Below are 13,891 nucleotides of genomic sequence, written 5' to 3' on the forward strand. Positions count from 1 at the left end.
ATTGAGGGTGTATTGGTGTTTCCCAGTGATGGGTTGCAGCTGAAAGGGTATCCGCTGTGTAAAACATATTCTGGATAAGTTGGCGGTTCATTCTGCTGTGGCGACCCCAGATTAATAAAGGTACTAAGCCGAAAAAAAAGAATGAATTTATGTTATACTGCAACCATTTGCTAAAATCATTTGTTCATTTTTTTCCTCAATAATGTACACACATTGTGCCATATAGACAGAAAAAGACAGAATTGTTGACATTTTTGCCGATTTATAAAAAATAAAACTGAAATGTCACATGGTCCTAATATTCAGAGCCTTTGCTGTGATACTCATATTTCATATATTTGGTGTCCATTTCTTCTGATTATATGGATTGGACTTGATTAGGAAAGCCACACACCTCTCTAAATAAGACCTTACAGCTCACAATGCTTGTTAGAGCAAATGAGAATCATGGGGTCAAAGGAACTGCCTGAAGAGCTCAAAGACAGAATACCGGCAAGGTTATAAAAACATTCCTGCTGAAATTAAGATTTCTAAGAGCACAGTGGCCTCCATAATCCTTAAATGGAAGATGTTTGGGATGACCAGAACCCATTCTAGAGCTGGCCATTCGGCCAAACTGAGCTATCAGGGGAGAAGAGCCTTGGTTAGAGAAGTAAAGAAGAACCCAAAGGTCACTGTAAAGAAGAACCCAAAGGTCACTGTGGCTGAGCTCCAGAGATGCAGTAGGGAGATGGGAGAAAGTTGTAGAAAGTCAACCATCACTGCAGACCTACACCAGTCAGGGCTTTATGATAGAATTGCCCGACAGAAGCGTCTCTTCAGTGCAAGACACACGAAAGCCAATGGAGTTTGCTAAAATGGTGAGAAATAAGATTCTTTGGTCTGATGAGACCAAGATAGATCTTTTTGGCCTTAATTCTAAGCAGTAGGTGTGGAGAAAGCCAGGTACTGCCCATCACCTGTCAAATACAGCCCTACAGTGAAGCATAGTGGTGGCAGCATCATGCTGTGGAGGTGTTCTTCAGCTGCAGGGACCAGACGACTGGTTACAATCAAGGGAATGATGAATGCAGCCAAGTACAGCAATACATTCATTCATTCATTTTCTTGTCGACTTAGTCCCTTTATTAATCCGGGGTCGCCACAGCGGAATGAACCGCCAACTTATCCAGCAAGTTTTTATGCAGCTTCCAGCCACAACCCATCTCTGGGAAACATCCACACACATTCACACACACACACACACTCATACACTACGGACAATTTAGCCTACCCAATTCACCTGTACCACATGTCTTTAGACTGTGGGGGAAATCGGAGCACCCGGAGGAAACCCACGCAAAGGCAGGGAGAACATGCAAACTCCACACAGAAACGCTAACTGAGCCGAGGTTCGAACCAACGACCTTCTTGCTGTGAGGCGACAGCACTACCTACTGCGCCACTGCCTCGCCCCGTACAGGGATACATGGATGAAAACCTTCTTTAGAGTGCTCAGGACCTGAGACTGGGCAGAAGGTTTACCTTTTAACAAGACAATGACCCTAAGCACACAGCTAAAATAATGAAGGAGTGGCTTCACAAACATTTTGTAACTGTTTTTGAATGGCCCAGCCAGAGCCCTGACTTAAACCCAATTGAGCATCTCTGGAGAGACCTAAAAATGGCTGTCCACCAACGTTGACCACTCAACCTGAAAGAACTGGAGAGGATCTGCAAGAAAGAATGGCAGAGGATCCCCAAATCCAGTAATGAACATTTTGTTGCATCTTTCCCAAAAAGACTCACAGCTGTGTTAAATCAAAAGGGTGCTTCTACCAAATACTGAGCGAAAAGTCTGAATGCTGAGGACCATGTCTTTTTTTAATAATCTGCAAAAATGTCAACAATTCTATGTTCTTCTGTTAATATGAGGTGCCGTGTGTACATTATTATGGATAAAAATGAACTTACAGTAAATGATTTTAGCAAATGGCTGCAATAATTTCACAGAGTGAAAATTTTATGGGGATCTGAATACTTTTTGTACCCAATATATATAAATATATATATGTGATTGTTCCTGTACCCTCTCACACCATTCCTGAAATATTGATGATACTTCCTAAAACACTCTGTTCATCTTGATTGTTATATGACAAAAGTCATGGAAAAACCTTCAGAGCAGCTGTTTCCTGAGTTAGAGCTGTTCTCAGCAAGGTGAGAGGAAAAACATCTAGGAGAGACGTGACTTAATTTTAGTCACAAGATATCCAGTTATTACAGAGTGTGCAAGCACAAGCAGCTGACCTATTCCACACATAAGACCTTTAAAACATGAACAATGTTTTGTCTTGCAGCCAGGCAGTGTTAAAAAAAAGGGTAACTTAATAACACATTTTCCATATCATTACTGTTATACGCACGATGATCAAACTCTTACACCTTATTATGATAGTCCTTCTTATACATTCTTTGTATTATTTTAACTGTCAACAAATTGAACTGTTTTTCTTAACAGTTTTAGTATTAGTATTAGAAATCATTTAGAATAAGCAAATGTGTAATTGCCTTATTAATTCAAAGTCTGCTATCTTTTTAGCCTAAAAAGGACCAATCACTTGTTACTTATAACAGCTAATGAGGCTCAATAAGATAGTGATACTGTCATTTAAATAATATAAAATAATATTTAAATATCATAATATAGTAATATTAATATTGTATGTGCATGTGTGTCAAAACACACACACAAATACAACAATTAGAATAAATGTTGGTTATTCAATCATTCATTCATTTTCTTGTCGGCTTAGTCCCTTTATTAATCTGGGGTCGCCACAGCGGAATGAACCGCTACCAAGTTTTTACGCAGCGAATGCCCTTCCAGCAGCAACCCATCTCTGGGAAACATCCACACACACATTCACACACACACTCATACACTACAGACAATTTAGCCTAACCAATTCACCTGTACCGCATGTCTTTGAACTGTGGGGGAAACCGGAGCACCCGGAGGAAACCCACGCGAACGCAGGGAGAACATGCAAACTCCACACAGAAACGCCAACTGAGCCGAGGTTCGAACCAGCAACCCAGCAACCTTCTTGCTGTCAGGCGACAGCACTACCTACTGTGCCTACTGCCATGTTGGTTATTATTATTATTATTCCGCCAAATTATTTTAGGAACTCTTAATTAAGTTAAAAGTTTATTTGTACAGCGCTTTTCAGTATAATTAGCATTCCAAAGCAGCTTTACAAAATGTGCACATTATTAAAATCAGAATCAGTCAAGAGTCAGAATCAGAAAGACTTAAGTGTCAATTCAATTAAGTGTTCTGATAATTAAAATAAGTTCATTATATTGAGAATAATTTGTGTATTGCTTACGATTGTGTCTTTATTGAAAAGTTCTTTATAGAACCCGATAAGTCAGAATTATTAACCCCCTTTTAATTTTTTTTTTGCTTTTTTAAAATATTTCCCAAATTATGTTTAACAGAGCAATGAAATTTTCACAGTATGTCTGATAATATTTTTTCTTCTGGAGGGAGTACGATTTGTTTTATTTCTGCTAAAATAAAAGCAGTTAAAAAATGTTTAATACCATTTTCTGGTCAAAATTATTAGCCCCTTTAAACAAATTTTTTTTTCGATAGTCTACAGAACAAACCATCATTATACAGTAACTTGCCTAATTACCCTAACCTGCCTAGTTTTCCTAATTAACTTAGCTAAGCCTTTTAATTCACTTTAAGCTGTATAGAAATGTCTTGAAATATATCTGTGAAAATTTCCTTGGTCTGTTAAACATAATTTGGGAAATATTTGAAAAAGAAAAAAATTTAAAGGAGGCTAATAATTCTGACTTCAACTATAAATATATATATAACGATGTGGTTTATTTATAAGGATAGTGCCTAATTTAAATATTTATAACTGCAAAGATTCAGCGCGTTGGTGGCCAGCTTGCCACACTGAGCAGAGCAAAGATGTTTGACGATCCAAGATGGGGACAGAGGCCGCATAATAAGTCCTTAAGGTAGAAAAATTTTATGTTTTCTGTGTACGTTTCAATCTACAGCTGAACAAATCATTGCAGAACAGGTAAGTCTAACTCGATCTCTCACTTTTGTATTTTGTAGTGCTGTATTTATACCATAGCAATCTTGTATTGTTTGCTTTGTTCTCTCTTTTAGGGTTAATTATTGTGATCTCCCCATTGCAACAGAGAAATACTGGGAAATCTCTGTATGGCATTTTATGCCGTTTAGGCGTATAATCTTAAAATGTGTGCAAAATCACCTATTTGTCATCATTTTAGACATTATGCAAGAGAATCAATCAAATACTAGTTCTAAGGAGACGTTTGTGAAGTAGCAACTGTTTCTGCTGTTCTGACCATCAGCTGCAGATGTCTATGCACGGCGGAAGAAAGTAGTTCCTCATACAAAAGGGTTTTTGAGACCACTGTGTTTGATTTTTGTTTTATATACACGATTATGCTGTTGAACTGTTGTATAAACGCAATATCACATAAGTAACAGTGCGATATGGCTGTAGATCATCACTGGTAGGGAGACACTAAGGCACTCCGCCCGCAGCCTTGAGCCAACACACGCCTCCCACCACCGCCGATATTCCACCATATCGCACTGCTACTCACGGGATGTTAAAAATGTACAGGACAATATACAGGAATAATATACAAGAAAAAATAAGCATGTTTTATATATATGTTCACACCTCTTTGAGAGGTCATAATGTACTAAGCCAAACCGTATTTAGTCAGAAGTTAATATGTTATAATATGGGATTAAGTTAACATTTCAAGTAAATAATGTAACTTACTCTTTCCAGTGTGCTGTTAACTGTCTCTTTAGTACATTTGTGGTCCTGATGGCAGTGTATCTTTGAGTTTTCTGGCACACAGACAAAGAAACAGATAAATACATATACTGCACATTTATGGAATAAGTCAAAATGTACAAAAACACATGGAAGAAAATGAATTGATATAAATTTCAGATAGCATTGTATAACTTTAGTTACCTCTTCAGAGCATTTTCTATTTACTGTTCTTACCTATGCAGTCTGTCCCATGGTTGGGCATGAACCAGGGCCCTGCTGGCGATGTATAACCTCTCAAACATGAGCAGATGAATGAGCCAACATTGTTGTGGCATTTCGAATTGGGTCCACATTTTCTGTCCTCCTCACACTCATTTATATCTGCAATTCAACAAATAGCTTAGTTCAACTTCACTATATAGAATCAGTTATGAAATCTTCTTGGCATTTATTCGTTATATGTGTACTGAGTAGCCATGCATACCACTGCAGGAGGTCCCATCATTAGTTTGAAAATGCTTTGTTCCATTTGAAATGAATCCAGATAAACAGTTACAGTAGTAACTGCCAGCAGAGTTGGTGCAGTTGGCATGTGGGCCACATATTCCAGTTACATTCTCACATTCATTGTCATCTGTGAGGGGGCAAAAAAAAAACAAAAAAAAAACAAGCAACAGTATCTTAAATGATTTATACATAGAGTTATATAAAGAGTTATGCCGAGTTCAGACTGCATGATTTTAGCCCCGATTTTGACTCGCTGACAGGTTTTGAGAAATCGCAGACAAATGCCTGAAATCACAGGCAAATCGGTGCTTGTGCACGTGAGTGACAATCACCCAGTATGAACTATCAAAGACGCGATCTGAGAGATTCGCAGATGAGTTGCTGATGCTTGTGAGATATTTGGCATGCTAAATATCTGGAGCTGTCGGCGATTCTAATCATGCCGTGTGAAATGAGTTTTGACTGAAAATAACATTGATGATCGCCTACAGACAATGAAAGAGCAGCATTCACTAGTGTGTGTGTGTACCTGCAGGCCAGCGGGAGGTTAAGGGTGAAGTTAAAATCGCTCATTTTCCGTTTATTTGGACCCAAGTAATGGAGGAAAAACAAGTGGAGGTCTGACAGGAGCACCCGTGTAGTTTCCTTCAAACCCAGGTGAGCAAATATGTACATTTTCTACCCCATTAAAGGCTTCTTTCTCATTATGTAGTTAATAACAAAAGATATACTAGGGGCCCTATCATACACCCGGCGCAGTGTGGCGCAAGGCGTGGCGCAGAAGTCTTTTGGTAGTTTCAGCTTGGCGCAAGAGTCGTTTTGAGGCGTTGCGCTACGCTGTTTAAATAGCAAATGCATTAGCGCTCATTTGTGCGCCCATAGGCGTTCTGGTCTAAAAAGGAAGGCGTTCTGTGGCGGACTGCTGGCGCGTTGCTATTTTGAGAAACTATAATAGATTTTTCATTAGACCAAAACTAACTCGGTCTAAACTCCGACGCAGAGTTGTGCCTAGCTTACGCATTGCTTAATACGCACAAGAGAGCAATAGGCAAATATCTTTACATATGAAAAAATTTAAATATTAAGGATATACATAGGATATAATAAGAATAGATATAGGATGAAAATTTAAAGGATTAAAATATTACAAAACATATTATTTTCTAGCCTATATAAATATGAAAAATCACTGCTTTTATGTCTTCTTCATATCGGGAGGCTTTTTCAGTTCATTCATAACAATTTGCTTTTGTATAATGTTATTATTATTAGCAGTATTATTTATTATATCCATATTTATATTTGTTTTATTAAAAACAAGCTTAGATTTGCCCACCTGTCAGGTTTTAGACCATAAGGGGCACAGCATGCGTTTTAGGATATAACTCAGGTTTTTGAAGACATTGTTATTATTATTCATTTATTCATTTGCTGGAAATTATAACTGAATTTAGAAATAGTTTTTAAACAAATCTTTGCGCTTAACAAACAAAAGTATTTATTTATAGACTAATTGATGTCTGTGCGTAAAGGTTTCCCTATCCAAGAGCGAATGTGAAAGTAGTTCCATTATCTCTCATTCTCACGCAGTAGATGCTCCGTTTAACAGTTTTCTGTAAAAAAAACTGTTAACTGTTTGCTAGTGAAATGCTAATTGTTTCCTTTTAGACTTTCTTTGCGCCCTGTAAAAAGCGAATGCGCTCTTGGCGCGACGCAGCTGGTTCTTAAAGGGAAAGGGAGATGAGATTCTAATTGGTTTATTCTCAAAACACAGCTATACCTCATTAAGAAAATAAACTCAACCCTTTTAGACCATGCGCCTTGGCGCAAGGCAGATTTCCGGTCCTTAAACTAGCAAAAACACGTCCTGACACGCCCTAAAAGCGTTTGCGCCCTGCGTTTTGCGCTCTGCGCATGGACCGTCAAAATAGAGCCCTAAGTGTTTAAGTTGTCGGCGATTCTTCCTATTGTAAAGTCATGCAACGTGAAAGCCCCTGTGGCCGATCCATCTTGCAGTGAAACAAAGCAGTGACAAAACGCTAGCCCAGATAGTCATGCAGTGTGAAAACGTCTGTGACATGACTACTTTGAAAATCATGCAGTCTGAACTCGGCAGTAGGTGTGTATAATAGATTTTCGATTAAGTGATGTGATAATTAAAACAAGTAAGAACAATTTGTGTATTACTTAAGATTCTGTCTTTATTGAAAAAGTTGTTTATGGAACCCAAAACCTATTTATGAGTATAGTTTAAAAAAATAAAATAAAATAAAAACATGTCAGGCATTTTTAAAACAAGAATAATGTGACATTTATTCATAATGACAACATTTAAAGACTCTATTTAAGGATTTAAGTGTATAAGTATTTGGTATTAAGACTAGATAAGTATTAACACTTGGCAGATGAGCAGTAGTAACCGCCAGCTTAGTTGGTGCAGTTGGCATGTGAGCCACATATTCTAGTTACATTCTCACATTCATTGTCATCTGTTAGGGGTCAAATAAAAAATAACAGCAGTATCTTGACTTACCAGTTTTAGTCACTTTTGGAAGGACAATGACATTATGGCTGTTCAAAAATATTGATATAACTAACTATCGTGATAATTTATTTCACAATAGTGTATCGATAGTCCAACCTGAAGTATTGATTCAAGTTGTGCCAAACAACCTCCTTCTCTGCTCCAGTAGATGTCGCTAACTCACTATCTACAAAACGCTAAGTAGTACGGTCTCAGAGGTAAGCAAGAGTGAGCATGGTGGAAAATATAAAGGCGCTTCCAGCATTTAGAGCTGACGTGTGGCTGCACTTTGGTTTTAACAGTATACCAGAGTACTGAATTAGACAAAAAATGCCATTTGCAAGCTTTGCAAATCTATCTTAAAATATTTGGGAAACACTACGAACTTGCGTTATCACTTAACAAGACACCACGCAGATGAATTAGCGGCACTGCGACCTCAACCGAAATCTCTTGATTTAAGGCAAACTACACTGGATAACATCATCAACAAGCTTCCGTCTACCTCAACTAACATTGCAGACTTACTGAAAACTGCATAGGAGGAATGGGACATCAAATAGAAGGACCTGTCATTGTAACAGACAACGCGTCAAACATGACCGTGGCAGCACAGCTGGCCGGCATGTTGCATGTAAAATGTTTCGCGCATGCCATCAATTTACCTAAGAGCGACCAGTTTTCACAGCAAAATGTTCACGGTGCTGTCAGTCACACTGTCAGTTTCTAATAGTTTACTGCATATTAGAGCACCGTGTTCCCAGTTTTATGTTTACTTGATGCATTTTAACTTTTTTACTTGCTTTAGTTTTATAAATTGTTCATTTCATTTATATGTGACTTTAGAGGCATATTCATTTTAGTTAAGTGTTTAATAACAATACGCATTTAATACATTTCAGTGAGTTCTCTGTTCAATCACACTGTGCAGTTCTAATGAATTGAAATAGATTCGAAAATAAATTGGAATTGGAGTTTTAATTCGTCTGCTGACTTTATCAAGTTGTCAATATAACATGACACACACACTAATACAAACTATTGCAATATATCACAATATTTATTGTGTCGCAATACATTGTGATATATTATATCGTGACCCATATATCGTGATATGTATTATATTGTGAGGCCCTTGCCAATACACAGCCCTAAATGACATTTCAATTCAAAAGAGTAAATCAAAGATTTAAAGAAACAGTCTTAAATATTAGGGATGATCAGTATAGGAAACTGAGTGTTAAGTCTTTCCTAAAAATCTTAATTGTAGTTTGAAAACTTGGCAATTTTTTAAATACTTGACAATTATGCAAACAGTCGAGTGGTATCTATTTTCTGTTCATGTATTTTGAATAAATACCTTTGAATTTAAAATTTAAAAAAGTTTAAAACAGTATAAAAATGTATAAAAACACTGTTGTATAAATATCACAACTCACAACTAATGTCATTAATTGAATATTACGTTTAAGATAGTTGTGCATTTTGCTTTTGATATGCAGTATGTGAGTTTTGTCTGTTTAAATCATTTATTTTAATTGAATGTATAAAAATTTTTTAAGACAAACCTCTACAATCGCTGACTCCATTACCAGTGTACCCATGTTTGCAGTAGCAGCCTTTTTTAACGATATCGTAGTTGGCATCCGTATGACAAGACCGGTTAGTGTCAACAAATCTGCATGGATCCAGCACACTTGAAAACCAAGCTTTAAAATATAGCACATAAAAGTAATACAATTAGTTTTGCAGCTGGATAACAGCACTTAAGAGAATAGTTCATCCAAAATTGAAATCATACTCACTATTTAGTCAACCTCATAGTCAAGAGGTTCTGTTGAACACAAAAGAAGCTAATCTGAAGAAAGCTGAAAACCTGTAGGCTAACCCTTGTCTTCCATAGTAGGAAAAAAAAAATTCCATGGAAGTCAATGGTTACAGGTTTTCAGCTTTCTTCAAAATATCTTCTTTTGTGTTCAACAGAAAAAAAAGAAAGTCAAACCAGCTTGGATGAGTAAGTAAATTATGACAGAATTTCTAATTTTTTATGAACTATACCTTTAAAATACATGTTATTTAGAAAATATATTCCATATCCCCATCGATTTTTCTTTTTCAACATTATACTTAGGCCTAAAAAATCCTATTTTAGAAGAAAAATCTGACAAAACACTGCTGAAAATTTTGCTAATAGCCTATAAAAAAGCCTTAGACTGAGGAGTTTAATAAGACATGGAGAAAATGGGAAGAATATATTCTGCCGTTAAGACCAGATTTATTACAGAATGAATGAATAATTAGAAAGATGTGAATTTTATTTTGTTTATTGTATGTATTATTTCTAGTAATTAGAGATAACATAACTGAAAGATAGAAAGAAGAACACTAGCTATTTTAAATATTGTACATTTAAGATCCTAAAAGTGCCATCCTCATAGTTCCATTTGTACATAGTTTAGGTAATTAAAAAAATAAAAATAAATAAAAAAGGAAAGGGGTTGACTGGGTGCCACAAAATGACAAAAAAAAGTACACAATTGAGTTGTAACTGAAAAGCAACAAATTAATTTGATCTGTTTCTTTTTAGTGATAAACAGAACAATTATAAGTGTATTGACTTTCTTAATGTCCTTAAATCATTATTGTAACTTACATTTTTATTAATGAAAATTTTTTGTATTATATCATTTCATTTATTTCTACAATTTTAGAATTCCGATCTTTGATTGTTTTGTGAATAGATTGTGGAAAACCTAATCTGTATGTGAATTTGGAAACTACAATAAAAAACTAAATGAAAAAAAAAAAAAGTTAAATATATAAGGGACTCTCTAAGACTTTTCCATAAAACATACTACAAAAAATACTCTTAACCTGGTAAATCAAGCAGATGAGATCAGGTTTTCACATTAAGTAATGACATACAAAAGTTCATTATTATTTTACAGTTAACAAAGCTATTAAATAAAATTCCTTTTAAGTAATATAACACATCAATATCTATTTGTTTTTACTTAATAATATTAATTCTTTACACAAGTTATTTTCAAGTCATTGCAGTCAACAGCAGGTCATTGTTTTGACAGCTCACGCTATATCGTTTGGCAAGATACTTCACTACAGACCCCCAAAATAGAAAATAAAAACTAAAACATAAAACTACTCAGTATTTAAACATGCAAAAACCTGATATCTACCATGTGGGTACAATAAATTAAGTAAAATATATATACTATTTGAACTTTTTTTTTGCAATTTCTCCTGCAGTAATTTTCTTCAACATAAATGAATTTAATACAATTGTAAAGTAAATCTGCACAATAAACATAAACAACAGTTAATTCCATGGGTTAATACTAAGCTTATGTAAATAACAGAAGGTGATCCTACCAGCGAAAAGCAGGAGTTTCATTGGAGAACTGTGTAAAAACTCCATTTTAGAGGTGAAGCTGGAATGTCTTTAAACAGCAAGCGAATATCTGTGTGACGCACGATACTTCCTTTATGTCAGCTTCCTGTTTCTCTAATCCTGACCCTTCCTGTCCGGCTCAATCAACTCACAAAAACTCATCTTCACACACAAAACGCTACTGCATGTATAAAATCAAACCACTTAAGCATTAGTGAAACACAATAGTGTAAATCATTTCCCTTGTGAAATATGATCCATGAGTGTGCAAATCCTGAAGATTCATTTCATGATTTTAAAATATTTTGCTTCAATGAAAGCTATAAAAAATTATATTCAACACATTTGCCTAATAATTATATACTCTAAAAATAATTTAGTTTTCTAATTTTAGTGTTGAACTTTCATAATTTACAGTATATATATTCTTTCTGGCTGAAAAAGCTAGGTTTGTTTACTACCACGGTCTTGATAATATACTGTATCAGATTCATATGATGTCATTGAACTGTTATTGTTTATATTACTGGGTTAAAAAAATAACTACTTGCAGCCACTATAGACGTTTCCATCAACAGAGTCTAGGTATCAAAGTTGGGTGGAGGTATTTTTAACCACAGACCTCTTTGTTCCAGACGTCTGCAAGAAATGTGTGTTTTGAAGATAAGAAACAGAACCACTGAGGACTGACTGGACCAGCTTCACACTTGGCAAAACTGAAGGGAAAAAAAGAACTGAACAGAAACTCTGACCTTTGTTTTTCAGTACTGTTTGTGTTCGTGTCTTGGATGCCAGCAGTTTTCCAAACAAATAAAAGAGAAAAAAAATCCACACAGAATGTCAAACCACATGGCTTATGTAAATAAATGAATTTATAGATTTTTTCTTGATATGCTTCATATTAGAGCCACGTTTTAGTATCAAAATTTTATATTTCAGATCATCAAACTGATTTAGTCAAAGATAACACAACACCATGCAGTTCAACACGTTTAAACATTCAAACAATCCCAGATTTTGCTCATGGATATTTTTTTGAAAGGGTATTTCTCTACAATAAGTAAATGAAATGAATAGTAACATGAACAGTTTTCTCACAGGGTTCTAGGTTTGAGTGTAACTTTGATCCCAGTGTGACCCGTGACAGCAAGATGGAGGAGGGTGCGGCTTTTCCTTCTGCCTTCAAACAATAAGACTGGACCTTCTGACCGCCAGTCTTCCGCTCTGCACTGAGATGGTGTTTACTGTGAGCGTTGAATAAGTTGTCATACATATGATGTTGACTGCCCCCTTGTGGGTAATAATACCGTGTGAGGAAGCTGATACAGGGCTAAAGACTTTAAAGCTGTTCCAGACCTTGGTCTGTAGTAAAGACAATAGGTCTACTATAACAATAGCTCTACATTTATACACACAAACACACATAAGTTTTGTTGGCTCTTCGTTTAAACTACTGAAAAAAGCGTTGCATGCAGAACTGTTGCAAACAATTTATTTGTGTTGAATTTAAACAAACAAATTAAATTGAATAATGTTCAACTTAATTTGTTCGTTTAAATTCAACACAAATAAATGGTTTACAACCACTTAACATAATTTTTTTTTAGTAAATACAAGGAATCATCTTTGAATAATTTTTTTTTCAGTGTACTTATTTAAATTGAACTGAAATAACACAATTCTCCAGTTTTTTTTTTTTTTTTTGGAAAAACTTAATTGTTTTATGTTCAATCCACTTAAATTAGTAAAAACTAAAAAGTTAACCTAATTTCTCTGAGTGGTCCCAACACAAATTAAAGCATTTTTTTTACAATGAACTATATATATATACACAGTGCTCAGCATATATCAGTACACCCCTCACAAACCTCTTTTAAAATAATATTTTCTATAGGATGCGTTAAAATGTTGTATTTGTGCATATACATTAGATTAGTTAGTACTGAAGCCAAATCCAAAACTTATCTAACCAAATAACTTACAATAACGGTCCAAAAATGTGTAGCTCAAATTTATATGTTGGAGAAAATATGGAATATGATTAAAAATTATAGCAAAAATTGAGAGAAAAAAAGATTTAGCTGAAATTTGCAATATTTCACATGAATTTAAATGTTTAATATTTCTATTTCTAAAGATGAACAGTGACTAAAATATTGTTTTAATAAATACATTCGTTTAATATGTTCAAATGCACCAAAATACATTGCATATATTCACTGAGAAAAGGATAAAATATGAATATTCAAAATGGGGTGTACTCAATTATGCTGATATCAAAATAAATAAATAAATAAATAAACAAATAAATAAATAAATAGACAAACAAATAAATAAATAAATAAATAAATAATATTTTTCTATTCATTAAGGAATTCTGAAAACATCACTTTCTATAAAAAATTAAGCAGCATAAGAAATGTTTTTTCAATATTAGCATTTTCTAAATAATAAATAGATTTTGTAGACCTGAATGACTGCTAAAATTCAACCTTTTGTCATACCAGAAAACACATATATGTAGTTTTGAATTGTGTTTTCCCCTAATAATACAAGCGTTATAAAAATGCATCATGTGCATCATTTTACTTGTGTAAACTATTACTACTATTTAAA

General features: G+C 34.8%; 1 protein-coding gene across 7 annotated transcripts in view; it reads right to left on the minus strand.

Annotated features, from left to right (window-relative positions):
• adgrl4 (adhesion G protein-coupled receptor L4) overlaps positions 1–12,509 on the minus strand; it is a 28,477-nt gene extending 15,968 nt beyond the window's left edge. Inside the window, exons 1-7 of one of the 7 annotated variants that reach the window (XM_073915696.1) lie at positions 12,374–12,509; positions 11,898–11,991; positions 11,257–11,456; positions 9,435–9,575; positions 5,320–5,469; positions 5,070–5,216; positions 4,836–4,906 (exon numbers count right to left, since the gene is read on the minus strand). In XM_073915696.1, the coding sequence (XP_073771797.1) occupies positions 4,836–4,906; positions 5,070–5,216; positions 5,320–5,469; positions 9,435–9,575; positions 11,257–11,302 (555 nt within the window). In that variant the 5' untranslated portion in view covers positions 11,303–11,456; positions 11,898–11,991; positions 12,374–12,509. 7 annotated transcript variants of the gene reach the window in all.
• Between the last annotated feature and the right edge of the window lie 1,382 nt (positions 12,510–13,891).

The sequence above is a fragment of the Danio rerio genome, chromosome 11 (genome assembly GCF_049306965.1).
Source record: "Danio rerio strain Tuebingen ecotype United States chromosome 11, GRCz12tu, whole genome shotgun sequence".
Taxonomy (NCBI): domain Eukaryota; kingdom Metazoa; phylum Chordata; class Actinopteri; order Cypriniformes; family Danionidae; genus Danio; species Danio rerio.